This window comes from Lepidochelys kempii, chromosome 6 (genome assembly GCF_965140285.1).
Source record: "Lepidochelys kempii isolate rLepKem1 chromosome 6, rLepKem1.hap1, whole genome shotgun sequence".
Lineage (NCBI taxonomy): Eukaryota > Metazoa > Chordata > Testudines > Cheloniidae > Lepidochelys > Lepidochelys kempii.
Window position 1 is genome coordinate 128,118,601 of NC_136385.1, and position 19,954 is coordinate 128,138,554.

Sequence of the window (19,954 nt, forward strand, 5' to 3'; positions counted from 1 at the left end):
CAGTATGGTACTGACTGCATGCCCCTAAGCAGTACTGATTCTGTCCAGTAGCGGGCAGTGGTACACTTACACCGTAGCAAGTATACAACAGGACTTATGACAACTAAGGGCCAGATTCTCCACAGCGCCCCCTTCGATGTCAGGCACAGGGGAGCTGCAGGGAGCCAGCTATGGGTCCCTGCTCAAGCACCAGCTGACCCCAAAGGAATTTAGAACAGCTGAGGTGTGCTCTAACTTACACCATTCCTCCTTGGGCTTAGAGTGATGGCTGTGCTCTTCCCCTACCCCAGACCCATCTTCCAGGAGGTCCTCCTTCCTCTACTCCCCCTTCCAACAGGCTGTGTCCCCCTGCTCATATCCCTAAAGACTCGCCCTACCAGGGCAAGAGTATGGAGAAAGTGGAAGCTGGCACAGGGATGGGCAGCCCTGAGGTCCCTTGGCAGCTCCAGTGGGCAGCCGCCACAGTGTTCTCTGCTCCAGCACATAGTGCATCTTGAGGCCCTGCTGGCTGCACCAAAGTAACCGGCACCGCCCAGCAGGGAGCATGCACTGGGATGGCACCAGCCCACTAGTTAGGGAGGGGTACCAGCCTTCCAGAAAAATGCCTCATAGGCTGGGAGCCCAGACTATCACGGAGCTCAGATTTGCATACAGACCTGAATCCAAACTCCCCTGCTGTCACGGGGAATTCAAATCCCAGTGGGGACCCATTACAGAGGGGGGCTCAAGTGCCCCCAAAGTGAATGCAGGCTCAGACCCCTCTCCAGTTTGCATGGGTGGGAGGAATCATACCAGGGCAATGAGAAACCCTGCACAGCAAGACACACCAAGACTCCAGGACGGCACAAGGAGGCATTAGTTACATCATGGCTGTACTCATACCTTGTTGTACATGTATCTCAGCATGAAGTCCATCAGGAACGATTTTCCTTTCCTGAAAGCTCCAGCAACAGACACGGCAACTACCTCTTTATCTCTCACGGCCTCAGAGAGCAGAATGCGGTTCAGCGCGGCCTCGTCCAGCTCAAAGGAATGGTCATCTTTAACAATGAGCACCTGGACTGGCCCTGCCTTCTTCACAGCCTCCTCCTCTTCAGAGCTCCACTCGTAATTCTTTTCTGAAAAGCCACCTTGTAAAAATAAATAAATAAAAACCCAAGAGCTGGTACCAACATGTTCAGAAATTAAACTGTGTTTCATTGGCTAGAGATAGGGCCCTACCAAATTCACAGTCCATTTTGGTCAATTTCACAGTCATAGAATTTTAAAAAATCATAAATTTCACGATTTCAGCTATTTAAATCTAAAATTTCACAGTGTTGTAACTGAAGGGGTCCTGACCCAAAAAGGAATGGGGAGGGGGGGTCGCATTGTTGTAGGGGAGGTTGCAGAACTGCTACCCTTACTTCTATGCTGCTGCTGGAGGTGACACTGCCTTCAGAGCTGGGCAGCTGGAGAGCGGCAGCTGCTGGCCGGGACCCCAGCTCTGAAGGCAGAGCCGCGGCCAGCAGCAGCATAGAAGTAAGGGTGGCATGGTATGGTATTGCCAACCTTACTCCTGCAATGCTGCTGGCGGGACACTGCCTTCAGAGCTGGGTGCCTGGTAATCAGCCACCGCTCTCTGGCCACCCAGATCTGAAGGCAGTGCAGAAATAAGGGTGGCAATACCACAACCCCCCTAAAATAACCTTGTGACCCCCCCCCTGCAACTCCCTTTTGGGCGGGACCCCCAATTTGAGGAACACTGGTCTCCACCATGAAATCTGTATAGTATAAGCTAAAAGCACACAAAAGACCAGATTTCATGGGGGAAGACCAGATTTCACAGCCCTTGATGCATTTTTCATGGCCATTAATTTGGTAGGGCCCTATCTATAAAAGATGCCAGGATGGGGCCAATACACTTTTGCCAGGCTTGCCAAACACCAAATACCACTCCTGAAATCTCCTCCAGTACAGTTAGGAACATAGCTGCTCAGACGTGACGTAAATTCTAATAAAAGCCACCCAGTGCTACTCTTCTGCAATGAAATTCAGCCCTGGGCAGAATGCCCTTAGCAAAGCACATGCATCACTTCAGTCCCTGTGCTGGGGGTGGATTACACCTTTAAGGGACAGTCTGGGCGCAATCAAGGAGCACCCTGCCCTGCTCTATACCAGGAAAAGGAAGCTGAGAATGGGAGAGGGAACCAGCAGCCACTCGCCTGACCTGGGTCCTAAATACCTCATTTTCTTCTGACTATAAATTTGGCTGCTCTGGTTCAAGGCTCTGCGGTAAAGGCCTTATTATGATCTGGATTAGATGGCTCCTTTCCCGACCTGATGCCTATGGGAAAGGGAGGAAGCCTAGATATAGGAACTCTGCCAGCTGGGGTCGGTTTGGAGGCCTTCTTAAAGGGGACACGTTTTTTGTTAGTGTGGTTTTTGGTCTCCCCCCTTCTCAGATCCTGGACAGTCCCACTTCAGCCTCTGAAACAGCAGGACTTACGTAGTGCATGGGCCTTGTGTACAGAGGTGAATTTCATCTGTACTGCCAAGCTCTGAGCACCACCCAGCCTTGCAACATTGCACTATCCTTCTGGGATTAACAACCCACTGGAGAGATGGAGAATTGATGAGGCCAGTCGTGCTGCAGCCGAGGCGCTCAACAAGAAACACGGGCACTCACCGTTTCTGGGCAGGCTCGATAAATGGCAGCACGCCAAATACACCATCCCCAAGACAATGGCATTAAGATAATACAAGCTTTTAACGGTCTGCTCGAGATGCTTTGCACATGCCCAGCAGTTCAGGGGAAGGAAGCATTATCAGGACAGCCATCTGCAGAGAACACGGCCATGGTGAGATGGAAGCTTATTGGCCACTCCTCTTTCACCATCCACAGGGTGCTCTCCACAGAAAGAAATCTGGGGTGATTGCCACAGCCCTCCGGTCACGTAAATTCTCCTGGATAGCAGGGAAGGACCCTGTGAGCCAAACGTCCTTCCATACCTCTCTGAGAAGTTCGTGGTTAAGGTTGTATGGGCTGTTCTAATGCCCTTGCGTCAAGAATTTTAAACATGGCGGCCTAAAGTTAGGCTCCTAGTCCCCACTTAGGCGCCTATAAAAGTGGCCTGATTTTCAAAAGTGCTCAGCTCCCATTGATTTCAAAAGGTAGGAGCTACAGTCTACACACGCTTAAAGATGGTCTGGAAAAGGCCGAAAAAAATCTTCTTGGGCTTCTTTAGAGAGAAAGTCTAAAAGGCTGTCTTGTTTCCACCTCCACCCCCCACTTCTTTTGTGCCCTAGATATAAATAAAAAATAAATAAATGGGAAATGACTGCATTGAAAGGAGTACTGCAGAACAGGATCTGGGGCTTATAGTGGATCACAAACTAAATATGAGTCAACATGGAATACTGTTGCAAAAAAAGCAAACATCATTCTGGGATGTATTAGCAGGAGTGTTGTTAGCAAGACACAAGAAGTAATTCTTCTGCTCTACTCCGCGCTGATATGGGCTCAGCTGGAGTATTGTGTTCAGTTCTGGGTACAATGCTTTGGGAAAGATTTGGACAAATTGGAGAAAGTCCAGAGAAGAGTAACAAAAATGATTAAAGATCTAGAAAACATGTACCTATGAGGGAAGATTGAAAAAATTGGGTTTGTTTAGTCTAGAGAAGAGAAGACTGAGGAGGGACAGGATAATAGTAATCAAGTACAAAAAAGGCTGTTATAAAGACGAGGGTGAAAAAATTGTTCTCCTTAACCACTGAGGACAGGACAAGGAGTAATGGGCTTAACTTGTAGCAAGGGAGATTCAGGTAAAACATTAGGAAAAGCTTCCTAACTATTAGGGTAGTTAAGCACTGGAATAAATTGCCTAGGAAGGTTGTGGAATCCCGTCATTAGAGGTTTTTAAGAGCAGGCTAGAGAAACACCTGTCAGGGATGATCTAAACCATGATTTGAGGACTTCAGTAACTCAGCGAGAGGTTAGGGGTCTATTTCAGGAATGGGTGAGGTTCTGTGCCTGCAATATGCAGGAAGTCATACTAGATGATCATGATGGTCCCTTCTGGCCTTAAAGTCAATGAGTCCAAAGGCTGCCTGAGACCTTTAAAACTCCTTCTCTGGTGAGACAGAGGAGGGAGAGACGAGCTGCTGCAAGGCTAGTGTTAGCAGGGAGATAGGCTTCTCCAGGGTGAGAGGTTGCTCTCCTCCCTACAGAGGAAACAACAAAACTGAGTGCCTGTTATGGGGAACGACTGACACCCCAGGACCAATAACAAGACAACACTCCCCAAACAGGGGGCAGGAAAAGGTACCCTCTTTGTTTTGTGTTTGTGAATTTTGTTTGGCGGAGGCGTGCTTCTTGGGCCAGCCCCAGGCCTACCTTGAAAACACTGATAAATAAACCCAGAGAGGGAGACAAACACCCTCCGGAGTGGGGCTAATTTACTTCAGGCCCTGTCACACCAGAGGGGGAAGTGCTAAGCCCAGCGATGGAGGTGGTGTCTTGCAAGTGAAGCTGTAGCTCAGACAACTGACTGACCTTGTCAGTAACTGGCCCAGAGTTACAAATTGTGGGACCCCAAGCTGACAAGGAATGAGCTGCCTCCCCTGCCAGTCCTGGGGGTACTGGGTGACAAATTTCCCCCCTGTCCAATCCTACTCCTCGAATAGGGATTGGGCCCAAAGTATCTCCTCCTCCCTTGAGTCCAACTGCTAGAAAGAGGGTGGAAAGTCCCATTGAAAACTGCAACTTGTTGCTATGGGTTTCATATGGCAGCTAGGTCCTGGAATAAAGAAACAGTGTATAACTGGGCTGTTGGGTCTTGGTTTCCAGTAGAAACCAGCAGAGTCCAGATGAAGCATTTGAAACAGGGATTTCCAATAGGGTCCCTTGATCCAGGAGCTGTGAACGGGGAAGATCAGGCGGCCACTTGCCGCCTTCTCCTTCTCCCTAGCACCAGAAGTCAGAGTGATCCTCCAGCCCATGTGGATACTTCAGAAGTGCCAGGCCAGACAGCATGGTTGGTATTTCAGGAAACACCTGGGGAAGTGTGCAGAGCTTTCCTTTGCAGATCTTCTGGACATCAGGGACAAAGTACGGAGTCTCTACTTAGGTGCCAAGAGCTGCCTGGGTTGGTTTTCCATTGTTCTGTAGATCTGAGTACAGAATGGAGATTATATCAAGTGCTTCTGTGTGCAAATTTCAGCAGTAACACTCTGTTCCTATCACCTGAAAGATAAAACTGTAAGTACTTCCTTGTTTATTATGAACCCTAGAGAACTCCTTTCACCTGTTCGCTGGAGGATACTGATTATTTACCGGATTGGTGAGTCAAATGTTATTTTGTAGGCTGGTTTTGTGTTGCTAGAAATCACACTTTTCTAACTGGTCTTTTTGGCATAGACCAGTTTCCAAGATCTCATAGATCTACCTCCACGAAATTAATTTCTGGCAGTAAAGGAAAAAGAGCTGAGTTTCCCTAACGGCACTTTTGTTTTTGCTGATGTTCAAGCTAAACTCTTCTCTCTGTGGTACGGGTCAGCCTCTCGCTGGCCACCCTTGCAACTGCGTCACTTGTCAAGCTGTTCATTAGTCAACTGCCAGGACTTACTTCCCCGTTCTTGTTAATATTATAATTACCATTGATGTGACTAAAACAAGTTCCTCCAAAGCCAGGTGGTAGTCAGGCCTAATTTCCCAGAGGAGGACATAATATGGGAAGATGAAGGAGCTGAGACTTAAGCAGAGCCATATTTGCGATGTCATCTAAGAGATGCAGCCTGCAAGAAAGATATCTGGTTCACCTACTCAGCCCATAGAATGGGCTATATTGCTGCTCCATTATTGTAAATCTAAGGAAAAAAATAAGATCCATTTTCAGTTGTGTTAGGAACTTCTACAAATCAAAATAAACTAAAATGTAACACGCTCCATATTCCTCCGAAATGCTGACACGCAGCTGCAAATGCAGTGTCTGCAGACGAGAAAACTAGACAAACTGTGTATCACTGTGGCAAAAGCTTGGCATGTGCATGCAGCTATGAGAGATCATATTACAGGAATGGGTCTTTGGAAAGCAGCCAAACGTAATCAATTCAGCATTGTGTGTTTCTTGGGAAAGAGCCCCGCCCTGCAGCCCGTACTGACAGGAACGGTCTCAGTAGAGATGGATCCCGTGAGTAAAGGTTCCGCAGCCAGGCTCTTAGAAAACCAGTGGGCGCACGTCTGCTCTTCAAGCGCTACTCACATGAGTCCTTGCCTGCACGACTAAGCCCTTCCTCAGAGAAGTAAGAGTTTGCAGGACTGGGCCTTCTGCCTTTGGAACCTAATTAGCAAAACTGGAGGTCGGCCCATGGATTGAACCTAGGGCTCCTATTCTGGCCTCCTGTCAGTTGAATCATGTGACTGGAAAGTTGGTTGGAAATAAGCAAAGAGAGTGGGGCGTGGGGGGGGGGAACTTCAGTGAACTACTTCATCAGTCTGCCTTTATTCCTCTGAACTCAAACATGAAACTCCTGCCTCATGCTGCTCATCGCACAAGGTTTTTCACACACGAGGACTAGTCTGAATCCTGCCCGGTTCAGTAGCAATGACGGTTGGGAGTCCTCTTTGAAACTGTCTTTATCCAGACTGTCTACACTGAGAAACCACCACTGTGTTACTAAGAGTGGCCTCACCAGACAGGCCCAGGACTGAATGGTCATGGGGAATAAAATTAAACTCCTCCCCCTGGGTGTGATCTCTCTAAGATCCTTCTGGAGAGGACTTCAGGCTCTAGGACAGGGAGTCTGGCCCTTACGAACGACATCAATGAAGGGCTCTTACTCAGACTTGGCCTACCCCCATTTTAACTGCACGTGTTTTACTCAGCCCTGCTCCTGCGGCCGGGGTTCTGCTCACTCTGCTCATGCTGAACGAACACAAAGCAAGCCAGCCAGTCAGCTACTGTAATGTGAGTCCTCAAGGGCCTGGAAGAGGCAGCTTCGTTTTGAGCCTATGGCAGAGCTGAGTGGTAGCAGAAATCTCATGTCCTGTTCCTCGAAGGATGCTTGCCCAGAATCCTGCATTTTAGCAGCCTGCTTGGAAGTTTAAGCAAAATGGTGAAAATGAAGATTAAATTGAGACGCTACTGGACAGTGTGCGGGGAGGAGGAAGAGAAAGGGGTGGGTGATCTGGACAGCTGAGTTGCTCAGTTCCCTCAGGGAGGGGGATGCAGTGAGGTGGTTGTGAAAGTTGGAAAGGACTGGCTGGTAAAGCTCTCTTTTTGACGGTCTCAAGCTTTGGTTGCTCTAATAAATTTGTTAGTCTCTAAGGTGCCACACGTCCTCCTGTTCTTTTTACAGATACAGACTAACACGGCTGCTACTCTGAAACCTGTCATTATGCCAAATATATATAGTATTAAAAATGGCACACTTCAGGGAAGGCTTATCAGCCCAACCTTCTTTAATATTATGATAAATGATCTTCCCAAACAAATAAATGCTGGGGAAGTGTCACTCAGTTGGCAGGTGATTGTGCTCTGTGGCTTAGGAACAGGAATACTGAGGCGGCAGAAAAGAGAATCAAGCAAGCATTGCAAGTTTCTTCAGACTGGGAAAATGCCGGGGGTTTCAAGTCCTCCATTACTAAAATTGAAAGAATTGACCTTTACAAAAGGGAACATAGGCGATGACTCCGTGGGTGCTGGAGCACCCACAGGGAAAAAATGGTGGGTGCTGAGCACCCACCGGCGGGCCCCGTGGATCAGCACCTCCCCCTCCCTCCCCATGTTTCCCGCCCACCGCAATCAGCTGTTTTGCGGCATTCAGGAGGCTCTGGGGGAAGGGGGGAAGAGCGAGGATGCGACGCGCTCGGGGGAGGGGGCAGACCTGGGTGGGAAGAGGTCGGTCTAGGGGTGGAGTAGGGGCGGGAAGAGGCGGGGCAGAGTGGGGCCTTGGGGGAAGGGATGGAATGGGGGTGTGGCCTGGGGCAGAGCCGGGGGGGGGTCATGCGCCCCCCCAGCACTTTGTAAAGTCGGGCGCCTGTGAAAGGGAAAGCTACAAAAGGATGTAAACTGTATCAGTATGGAGAACAAATAGATAAAGTTAGAAGGTTTAAATTCCGTGGGGTAATATTTGATACCAAATTACTTTGGAAAAATTTTATATAGAGTTAGAGTATGTTAAAGATAAATGCAAAGGAAGGATCAGTCGACTGAAAAGTATTTCTGGGACTCACTGCGGGGTGGGGGCAGAGAAGAAAGCACGGCTGCTGGCATACGGAGCCTCAATCAGCCCAGTTATTGACTATGGCTGCCAAGCTTTTGGGTCAGCATTAAAATCAGAACTGAAAAAAATCTGATTTAATACAAGCCCAGGCACTGTGAGTTGCGTGTGGTGCATTTATTAAAACACCCATATGCACGCTACACACAGCTGCTAGTGAAATGCCAGTTACACTATGAATGAAACTACTGGACCTAACTTTCTGGGCCAAAGTTAATGGGAATTAGAAGGATGAAAGTACCAAAGAACTATATCAGGATTGTTGGGAAGTCAATAGGCACGTGCCATGGGATGTATTTACCCCATGCTAGCCTGGCAACCAGGGGGTTAATGCAGGAACTGCTGGCCAGCGCTGATGAGCAGCCTCACAGCAGCTGGGAGAATGAAAGAGCTGAGAAGCAGAAGGACAAGGCAGCTACCAGAGGAGCAAACAGGCACGGAAACCGCCCTGAGACAGCCCCCAGAGCAGGGATGACCAGATCTACAGGCTGGAGAAGCCCACAGAGCCCTGGGGGATAGGAAGGAGCTCAGGACACAGCAGGAGTTACCAAGACCTGATTCTGCCTGTCTAGTTCAGGGCCCTGAGCTGGAACCTAGTGGAGTGGGTGGGCCTAGGTTCCTCCTCGGAGACCTCTTAAGAACCAAAGGGGTTTCTGGCTCCCCTGAGTATCAGGACCAGCTGACCCCCGCCCCCCCAGTATAAGGAGAGAACCCACACCCCCAGCAAGGCTGATGCTAACACCCTTCTTAGCCCAGAACGGGGCTAACATCGAGACTCAGGCAAGAGGAACTGATGGGCCACCCTGCCAGATCGAGCGAACCCTGTGCAACACTCCATCTGACCAAAGGGGGCGCTGTCGCACCAGCCCACAGAGCCCTATAGCACACCATTCTAGAACTCCGCATGCCGTTCGAGTTAAAATGTACACGCATGTGTTGAAAGATCAGGAAAAGCTAAACAAAGTCAAAACTTCAAGTCATGGGGAAATTAGTAATGGACGGGAAGCCACACGTTTGAGTGTGGATTTGGATTTATTTTACAACCTTACATGTAAAAAGGAGACAACAGGTATAAAAAATGAAGTGTACCAGCATACAGATGAAAAGTGAAGTCATTTTTGTCAAATATATACAAACGGGTCCAAAAAAAAAATAATAGGAAGAGCAGGGACAGCATATTGTCTACCAAAATTTGCCTAAAAGAATATCTGATTTTGTAGCGGTCACGACAGCTGAGCTAGTAGCAATAATTAAACTAGATCTAGGCTGGACCACCAGCCATGGTGGTCATTTTTTCAGACTCAGTATCAGAACTTATGGCAGTAAAAAAGGGTGTCTCTGTATGTAAAAGTGATTGAATCAGTGAAATTACATTTCTAATAACAGAGTTAGTACAGATGGGGATACAAATAGCATTAGCCTGGATCCCCAGCACATATCAGGATAACAGGGAACGAGCTAGCAGACAAAGCAACTAAAAGCTCTACAAGAAATGGAAGGATTGACACAGAAATACCCTTGAGTAAACAAGACCCCAAAAGCTGAGTACAGAAAAATTTAAAGGAAGAATGGCAAAAAATTTGGATCAGTGAAAAAAGAAGATTTACAACAGGATTGCTTGTCCTACCTGAGTTCCAAAACGTGTGGTTACATAGTCACTTGGCATTCAGCATGCTGGTGCACGAGTCCCACTCCAGAGCCTGGCTCAACCATTCGTGTCCACCATATTTGCCTGTTTCACCATACACTGCTTAGATGCCCAAAACTGATGTGCAGTGATTTAACATCTGTGAGCCTACACAGTCTAGCCTCTGTCTCTATGAACCGCCATTGTGCAGCCTGTGTGGCTCAGACACTGGGAACGCACGGTACGTGAATCAACAGAACCCGAACGGTATTTGAAACCACAGTAGCAAGTTGTAGAATACTTTCTACCATGACTAGGTACACATTGCCCATCTCATTTTAGAGATCTATACGGTGACAAGGTTGATGTCTTTAAAATCTTGTGGCCGGAAAGGGCGACTTTGGCACAGAAAAGCAGATCTCCCTCCTAGGAGGCAGTGGAAGGGTTCTGTCCCTTGTTAATGGGCACCAGCTACGCTACTGTTCAGCAATCTCTAAAACCAGTTTCAGAAAAGAGCCTTGGCCTTGGCTCTGACAGGATTGTGGCCACTCCCGTATCTTGTTTCAAAATAAGAGTCAATGCCAGTGATTACCATTGCAAGGGAGAAAGAGAGGACTTTATTGGCACCCACTGATATCAAAGGAACCCCACTGAAACAGAGGGCTAATATAGGAGGGGCACCCAGGCTATGCATGGTAGTGGGTAGTGTCTTGTTGAGGTGCAAATGCTGGGGATACTAATTGGAATCCATGTCTCAGCCTCAGTGGCGGATTAACGGGGGCCTGTGCCCAGGGGCCCCAGCCAATTTGGGGGCCCCCATGAGTGCCGGAACTGTAGTCCCACACCCTGCTCCTACTCTTTCCCCTGGGGCCCTGCCCCCTGGCCAGGCCGGAAGCTGGAGCCGGGCCAGAGCTGCCCAGGAAGCTCGGATCACTGTGGGAAGCCCTGGACCCTCTGCTTAAATAAATTTAGGTCTAACCCCACAACTGAAATCCACATCCAACAATCACAGCTCTACAAATGTTGCCTCCTGGCGAGTATATTTCCCATCAGGCACTAGGTCTTCTCCCTCTCTCAGCAAACCTCCATGTTTTTAATTGATTTCTTTTTACCCTTTTGTTGTTACAATACCCTCCCACCTGGTGAAAATAAACCAGATCACTTGGTAAATGTGCCATGAAATTGCATGAGATGGCACGAAATACATTTTAAGGAAATATGTATTTGTATTGGTTGTTTTGTTTGAAAATATATTTTACCGGCTTGACAGACCTTAATGTACTCTCTGGAGTCATTTCTCTGTTGGGGAAATTTGTGATTAGCTACTTTATTACTGTCATACCAGAGCCTCTATGAAATGCATATATTTCTCAAGCATGCTATACTAGGCTAAGAACTGCCATGTCTTTTTTAAAAGGAGTATGTGTAGCAAGGATTTCCAAAAAGAAATAGCATGGGGCTAACACCTCCCTCACAGGGGAGAAGCCCACAAAGCGAGCAAGAAGCTCTCCTGGAATTCCCACAGCCGTTTTCGAGGCTTGGCCAGCCCCACAGAGCGGGGAGCGCGGGGCAGTGCCCTGTGCCACAAGAGGCCAGATCCTCAGATAATTGCCACACCTAGAGCTGGAACAATTTTCACCAACTGCCCCAATCTCTCCAGATCCAAGTGGCTTTTGAAGGTGAATCAATGGACCTCCAGCGCCCCTGCCCTTTTGCTTCCCATGCTACCGCTGGCTGACTAGCCCTTGGTTATTTTTAACCAAATTTATTTAACCAAATTCTGGTTAAATTCTTGGCCAAACGTTCCTGCCCCAACACCCACTGTTGGAGCTGCGCAGTAACAACAAGAAAGCACAAGAACCAGGATTGTCAAGAGTGCCTGCTAACTCTGAGTGCCCGACATCAGAGGTGTCGTCAACTCTTGCAGTTTTCCTTGACTCTCGCTGTGGTGGGGTATACAAACCCCACACCGGGCCCGAAGGGGTTAAAAGGCAATACCGGGCCCAGGTAGCCCTGCCCAGCATGCTCCAGCTGGAGGAGCTGGTTCAGAGCTCAAAAGCCTAGGCTACAGGACAGACAGGCCTTCCCTGGAGAGCCTGACAGTGGACCACAGAGTAGGTAAGGCAGAGCCTTCTTCACACACACTTCCCCTTTCAGGTGGAGAAGGTCCTGCTCACTTGGACTCTTTTGTTAAGGCATTGACTGTTTGGGCTATAGGGGCCACACCCCAAACCGAAGGAGCACATAGGTAAGAAATAGCCCAAGGTAATGCACTTAGACTCTCTGAAGGAAGGACCCTGCTGATGTTGCTTCCCAAGGGCCTTGGATGGGACCTAGTGGAAACGGAGGACCTGGGGGTTCCCCTACCATGTCCCCTTTAATGGCAAAGGCCCAGATGTGGGTGGAAGCCAAAACAGTCCTGGCCTAAGGTTGGGAACCAGGCATCTCTACTGCTCTGACAGAGAGACAAGGGGCTGGAGGTCAGGTGCACTAGCTGCTAGGCTGCCTGGCCCACCGAGCACCCTTTCACACTTGCAACATTTGGTGTTTTTCTTAAAGCTGTTGCTGCTGGAATCAAGATTGCCTATGAATCTCAGCTTTCTTTGTGCATGGGGGGGAAGTAGATTTCTATCCATCATTGTTGCAGGGAAAATGCTTGAACATGTGACCTAATGCTCCCCAGAAGCCAGAAGGTGAAGAAAAAGAACTCATTATTTATTACTTTGGCTTAAAAGATCATAAGACTTTTTAATGATGATTTTTGAAAGCTTGGATCAGCATTTGAGACACCCTGAAGGGGCCTAATTTTCAGAGGATGGGTTCTCAGCGCTTTCTGAAAATCAGACCCTGTTGAGGGCTCTCAAAATCACAAGTCCACATCCATTTTGAAAAGCTTGGCTAAGAAGCCTGAACCTGCTTGTCCCTTTCATAGTTATAAACACTGAATTATTTCAATATGGGCCTTTCTTATTCCAGAACTGAGTCCTTTATATGATATGTTCTGATCTGTGTTGGTTTTTTTAAAATTTATTTAATGAGTGCATTATAAGCCTCTACAGGCAGAGATTTCTAATGACTTTACCCTAGTGGCAGGCAGCACTGCTGAACATATGCAAGTGAAAACTACAAAAGATTTCAAAAGAAGGATATGTAACCTCTGTAACCCTCAAATCAAGCTTGCTGAGTTTTAAAGAACCCATTAGGGCTCAGACTAGCAGTCCTTAGTTAGGCACAACCAAGGACTGTATTCTGTTACTTAAAGAAAAAATGTCTGCTATTTATATATACAGCGCTTTCTTAAGGGTGAAATTCACCCTATAGCAGACAGCAGTTGTGAGGTCTATCCACCACTTAACACTATATGCTCAAGCGACCCATAAACTTTGTGTTGGCCCTCGGTAAATTTCACCCTTCATGAAAGTATTATGTTGAGAGGTGTATTCAGGGGTACATGTACGTTACAGGAAGCTAGTTTTGATAGCAAATGAGAGGTAATTATTTTGGGTTCTGAACAATTGTTTTCCTAAAATTGTTCTTTAATCTCTTAAATGAACAGATCTTTTTACCAAGAGACAAGAAGGGAAAGTTTATACCAAGCAGTTAGCTGGGGAACTATCAGTCATGACAAAGAGGAGCTAACTAGAACAAAGCTTATGCTATTTAAAAATCATGTTCTTTTTTTTTGAATACACGTAAGCACATTTTAAACACAGCCAGAAGCTTTCTGCAGAGCCCCAGTCTCCTGCATTGGCAGCTGGGCTAAAGAAACTGGCATTGGAGGAGCCATTACAAAGAGTGATGTGACTACACAATATTGCAGCCACTCACACAGTCAAAGAACATCACGGAGGCAGGGGACAGGTCACAGTTTTTATTGCTTAAATGTACATTTTTATTTCAGGGGACCTTCTTCTAATAAAAAAGCACCAGCATTTAACACTCAAGTTATGCCTGCAATATCTGCATGCAAGGCTGAGTGTGCGTGAAATCATAGTCTAGGAATATACCAGCCTCTGTGGGTCTCTTAGGCTGTGATTTTGATCTGTCGCCGGAATGCAGCAAAAGGTGACTGATCCCATTTCTACAATAAAGATCCCCTTAGATTCATAAATGGTCCTGGGTACTTTCCAACTTCCAAGACCCCAGCTGAGGCCTTGATTCTGCAAAATGCTCGAGCATGAGCCTAAGTCACATTTACTTCAATGGAACTTATGAACGTGCTCACAGTTTAGCACATATTTAATGGATTTGCTGGACTGAGGCTTTTCTTAAGAATCTGATCTATTATTTAACTCTATTTAATTCTGTCCATTCCTTTGAATGTTCTTTTCGCTGATGGCAGTGGAGTGAAAAGAACATATGGAAATAACATATCTTTTTGTGCAATACTGCAATGGGACACCAAGTAATAGGAATAATTTAGTGCGATACAATTTACAGCTATTGCAAAACTCATCAGAAGCTCTTCCCCATGGTAGAGTGCTAAGTTCCCTCTAGGGCCGCACAGACGTGCCGCAGGGAGAGGTGCCTCTCCCTGGGCCCCAGGCCCTGACCCCGACCCCGGAGCTGTTGCGGCTGGGGAGAGGTGCCTCTCCTCTGGCCCCAGATCTGCTGCCCAAACCCCTCATCCCCAGCCCCACCCCAGAGCCCACACCCCCAGCCAGAGCCCTCACCCCTGCACCCCAACCCTCTGCCCCAGCCCTGAGCCCTCTCCCACACTCCGAAACCCTCGGCCCCATGCCTGCCACACATAACAAAATTCATTCCGCACCTGGATGTAAAAAATTAGAGGGAACACTGGTAGAGTGAGGGTCTCGATACCTTCCCTGAAGCTGGAGTTAAACCAAGGATTGATTTGATGGACTTTGCCCGTTTTTCTCCCCAGATGCCCAAATCCTCCATTTGTATACGTTATTCAAATGGTTACGCCAGCTTCTTCAGCAAATAATTCCCAAGCTTGTAGTTCATTGGAACGGGAAATCTTACCATCAGCTTTTCGAATGAAGGCATAATTTGTGTCTCTAACCAATACAGCACTTCTCACCCAGCTTTGCCACACAGGAACGTTCCCAAAAGTCAGATGCCACTAGCACTGAGTAGCTTTCAGGTGGGTGAAAAGTTCTGTTCTCCAGCAGCATTAAACAATGGCAAGGGAACTCCTCAGCGAAAATCCTTGACATCGCTCTCAGGGTGAACAGTCAGGGCTCGGTCATGAGCCCAGCTACACAAGGAAGGAATGGGGTGTTAGGAGGAGTCTCCTTTACTCTCCTGTGCAGGGTCCTGAATCGCCAACCCTTGCTTGAGGGGGAAAGCAGCAGCTGCCAGACTATTCCTCCTCCAGCACAGGGGGGCTTGACTCCGCCCCACCAATGCACTCCGCTCTCAGCTTAGCCAACGTGGGGTGGCGGGAGGTGGAAGCTGCTCTCAACAAAGGGTATTCCTCCCCCCCTGGACCCAGTCAGCAGCAGTGACTAAACGATAACCCTCCCTGATCACAGTTGAGTCCCAGCCCCGTTCCTGTTCCCAGGCAGCTAGATTGGAAAGTGCCAATCCAACCCTAATGATCAATCTCCAGATTTTCCGATACCACAGAGAAAGCTGCATTCCCCAGGGGGGTGAAAACTCCCCCATGCTACGTGCCCTAGAGCTGCAAAAATCTGCACAGGAAGAATCTCTCCAATCACTGTGCTTTCTCATGGTGGCAGTTAGCAGCAGGACATGAGGGGAGATGGGGATTCTTGTCCTACAGGGTGTGAAGAAGGCGGGGGGGATGAGATGACTTTCCCAGGCAGCAGAGAGATTGAGGAAAAGTGCTGGGTCTTATCACAACCCAGAAGCAGCTGGAAAGGGTTCCCTGAGTATGATCCTGTGACACCCTCATCCCCACCTAAAAAGAGAGGAGGAGTCGTCTGCCACGGAGAAGGCTGGACCAAGGGTGAGTCTCGGGAGGGCTAAATGAAGCTCACAGATTCTACCTAGATTGGCCGGACACCTGGTGTCCCATGCTGAGAACAAGCCCTGTTGGTTGAGGCAGACTGGGAAGAGGAGAGCCCAGAGAACCAGCCCCTCTGTAAAACTGGCCAGAACAGGAAAAGAGAGGAGATGCAATTCCTCAGCATGTGCCCCTCTGTAAAGAGGGATGACAGTGCATTAAAATGGTGTGTGACATTAGTGCCTATTGAAAGGTGCAGGACTGACAGCCTGGCTAGGGCGCGCCTATTCATTCACCTTGTCTCTGGGCTACAGGGACCACTTCAAGGGAGCAGGGAGCTCAGTATTCACATCTAATTATTTGCCTCTCGGCTGAGAGTGCAATGCCATCAGAGGAGCTAGCTACGGCCAGGCGGGGTGGCTCTGTGACCTGGCCACCCAGAACTGTACTGAGATCACTGGTGTCTTTTCACAGAGGCCACTGAGCACCTGTCAGTTGGGAACGGCTTCCAGCCTCTGGCCACCGGATTGAAATAGGTGACCTAGATCTGAAAGGTGCCCCTCACCAACCTCCACGCCCCCCATACGGAGAGTCCCCTCTGCACACAGATCTCCATCCCCCACAGAAGGAAGAGTCAGCCCCCTCCACAGCACCATCCTACAACCCCCTGGGCACCCCATGGGGAAAGGATGGAGGCTGGGAGGGAGTAAAAGGAAAAGCCTCTGCCCCCAAGGAGATTCCCCCCAAACTGTAGGCCCTGAAACCTATATCTGCAGCAGGGTGGGGCTTCCCCAGATCACTTGGGAAGGAATTTCACAGGGATTCCTCTATCCCAGCCCCCGGCACAGGATAGGAGGAGCTGGACCCTAGAGAAGGAAAGCCCCAGAGCAGCCTCCTTGCCCCTAGCGCTTTGCACCAGCCCCGCACCTGAGGGATACATCAATCTGCAGTTTCCTTTGGAGGCAGCTGAGTTAGGGAGTTTACCATGGCGGAGGCTGGTAAAGCGTGGCAGGAAGACGAAGGGCCTGATTTCGGGAGGGGCCGGGCACCCGCAGCTCCCACTGACTTCAGCTGGAGGGGCGGGGGGGCCTGCTCAGCATTTCTGCACATCAGGCCGAAGGGTCAGAAATGCACCCCTGTGCGAAGGCCGGTGCAGCAGGGACACCTGCCAAAGAGACCCCCGGGGGGAGGTGAGCGGGGCCAGCAGGGCGAAGGCAGCCCCGGTGACCTGCCCCCCAGCACAGAAGGAAGCTGGGCCAGAGCTGGGGGGGACAGCTCCAGCCTCCTCCCTGGCCAGGGCTCCGGCCGCCCCTCTCAACCCACCGACCCCCCCCCTCCCCCGGTCCCGGACCGGGCGGGGGCGGGAGTGTCGGGGATCCCCCCAGCAGAGCCCCCCCTTGTGCCGACACTGCGCACGCAGCCCCCCCCCCAGGCTGCGGCTGCCCCCCCCCCCCCGCCGCAGCCCGGCCTGAGCGCCGGGGAACAAAGCCGAGACCTGCCCGCCGCGCCCCGCAGCCGGCCCCGGCTCCCCCGGCCAGGGCGACCCCCGCGGGGGATGGAGCCGGCGCCCGGCCGCGCCGGCCCCGGCTGCTGTCCAAATGCTGGCGGGGCGGGGCGGGGCCGGGCCGGGGCTCGGGGCCGGGGCTCGGGGCTCGGGGCAGCGCCGGCCCCGGCCGCCCCCCCGCGCCCGCCACCTACCCCAGCTGTTCCTCCCCGCGCGGCTCCTGGCCATGGCTCCGGCTGCGCGGCCCTCGGGAGCTCCGGGCGGGCTGCGGCGCCGCGTCTGAGCGGGCGGCGGGGGGCGGGAGCGCGGGGGGTGAGCGGCGGCTCCGCGCACGCCCCGGGCACACCCACGGGCACGCCCCCTGCCCCCACCCCCCCGCACCCACCCCCCAACGCACCCCCAACGCCCCCCCTGCCCCCACCCCCCCGCACCTACCCCCCAACGCCCCCCCTGCCCCCACCACCAACGCCCCCCCTGCCCCCACCCCCCCCGCACCCCCCCAACGCACCCCCCCTGCCCCCACCCCCCAACGCCCCCCCTGCCCCCACCCCCCCGCACCCCCCCGCACCCACCCCCAACGCCCCCCCTGCACCCACCCCCCAGCACCCCCCTGCACCTACCCCCCAACGCCCCCCCTGCCCCCACCCCCCCGCACCCCCCCAACGCCCCCCCTGCCCCCACCCCCCCCGCACCCACCCCCCAACGCACCCCCCCGCACCCACCCCTGCACCCACCCCCCCGCACCCACCCCCAACGCCCCCCCTGCCCCCACCCCCCCGCACCCACCCCCCAACGCACCCCCAACGCCCCCCCTGCCCCCACCCCCCTGCCCCCACCACCAACGCCCCCCCTGCCCCCACCCCCCCGCACCCCCCCAACGCACCCCCCCTGCACCCACCCCCCAACGCCCCCCCTGCCCCCACCCCCCCGCACCCCCCCGCACCCACCCCCAACGCCCCCCCTGCACCCACCCCCCCAACGCCCCCCCAACGCCCCCCCTGCCCCCACCCCCCCGCACCCCCCCGCACCCACCCCCCAACGCCCCCCCTGCACCCACCCCCCAGCACCCCCCTGCACCTACCCCCCAATGCACCCCCCCTGCACCCACCCCCCTGCACCTATCTCCCAACACCCCCCCTGCAGCCACCCCCCAGCACCCTCCCTGCACCTACCCCCAACACCCCCCCTGCACCCACCCCCTGCACCTACCCCCCAACGCACCCCCCCTGCACCCACCCCCCGCACCCCCCCGCACCCACCCCCCAACGCACCCCCCTGCACCCACCCCCCTGCACCCCCCCGCACCCACCCCCCAACGCCCCCCCTGCCCCCACCCCCCTGCACCCCCCCGCACCCACCCCCCAATGCCCCCCCTGCCCCCACCCCCCAGCATCCCCCTGCACCTACCCCCCAACGCCCCCCCTGCCCCCACCCCCCCGCAGCCCCCCCGCCCCCACCCCCCCAACGCCCCCCCTGCCCCCACCCCCCCGCACCCCCCCGCACCCACCCCCCAACGCCCCCCCTGCACCCACCCCCCAGCACCCCCCTGCACCTACCCCCCAATGCACCCCCCCTGCACCCACCCCCCTGCACCTATCTCCCAACACCCCCCCTGCAGCCACCCCCCAGCACCCTCCCTGCACCTACCCCCAACACCCCCCCTGCACCTACTCCCCTGCACCTACCCCCCAACGCACCCCCCCTGCACCCACCCCCCAGCACCCTCCCTGCACCTACCCCCCAACGCACCCACCCTGCACCCACCTCGCTGCACCTACCCCCCAACGCACCCCCGGGCACCCCCCTGCAGCCCCCCCGCACCCCTCCTGCACCTACCCCCAATGCACCCCCAGGCACCCCCCCTGCACCTACCCCCCAACACCCCCCCTGCACCCCCCAGGCACCTGCCCTGCACCCACCCCCCAACACCACCTGCACTCACCCCCAACACCCCCCAGGCACCTCCCTGCACCCACCCCCCAACACCCCCTGCACCCACCCCCCCAACAGCCCCCGGGCACCCTCCCTGCACCCCCTGCACCTACCCCCCAACACTCCCTCTGCACCCCCCAGGCACTTGCTCTGCACCCACCCCCCGACACCCCCCGGGCACCGCCCCTGCACCCCCTGCACCCACCCCCCAACACCCCCTGCACCCCCCGGGCACCTGCTGTGCACCCACCCCCCAACACCACCTGCACCCACCCCCCAAAACCCCCTGCACGCCCGGGCACACCCACTGCACACCCACTGCACCCCCCCCCAAAACATATAGCACAGACCCAGTCCCACACACACCCCAGGGCCACACTCCCCAACACACCATACTGCACACACCCACACACACTGCATACATCAAGTGCCACGCAACACACCATGCGTACCGAACACACACTGCACACACCCAGCACCACACACACAATGCATCCAGAGCCATGCACACATCCTGCACGTACCCAAAGCCACACACCCCAACACACACACACACACACACACTCTGCACACACAGAGCCACACAACACACATAGGGCACGCTCACCAGCACACACCAAGAGCCACATACACAAAACCAGACAGCCCAACGCATACCCCGCACTAACCAACACACACACAAAGTCACAGACGCAGC

The 19,954-nt window shown here is 52.8% G+C and overlaps 1 protein-coding gene across 2 annotated transcripts in view; it reads right to left on the bottom strand.

The window, feature by feature from the left end:
• The window catches only part of ATL1 (atlastin GTPase 1), a 45,983-nt gene extending 28,361 nt beyond the window's left edge, over nucleotides 1–17,622 (bottom strand). For both annotated transcript variants that reach the window (XM_073350193.1, XM_073350192.1), the window contains exons 1-2: nucleotides 17,520–17,622; nucleotides 883–1,130 (exon numbers count right to left, since the gene is read on the bottom strand). In XM_073350193.1, the coding sequence (XP_073206294.1) occupies nucleotides 883–1,130; nucleotides 17,520–17,553 (282 nt within the window). In that variant the 5' untranslated portion in view covers nucleotides 17,554–17,622. The remainder of the gene's footprint in view (nucleotides 1–882; nucleotides 1,131–17,519) is intronic.
• Nucleotides 17,623–19,954: the final 2,332 nt, after the last annotated feature.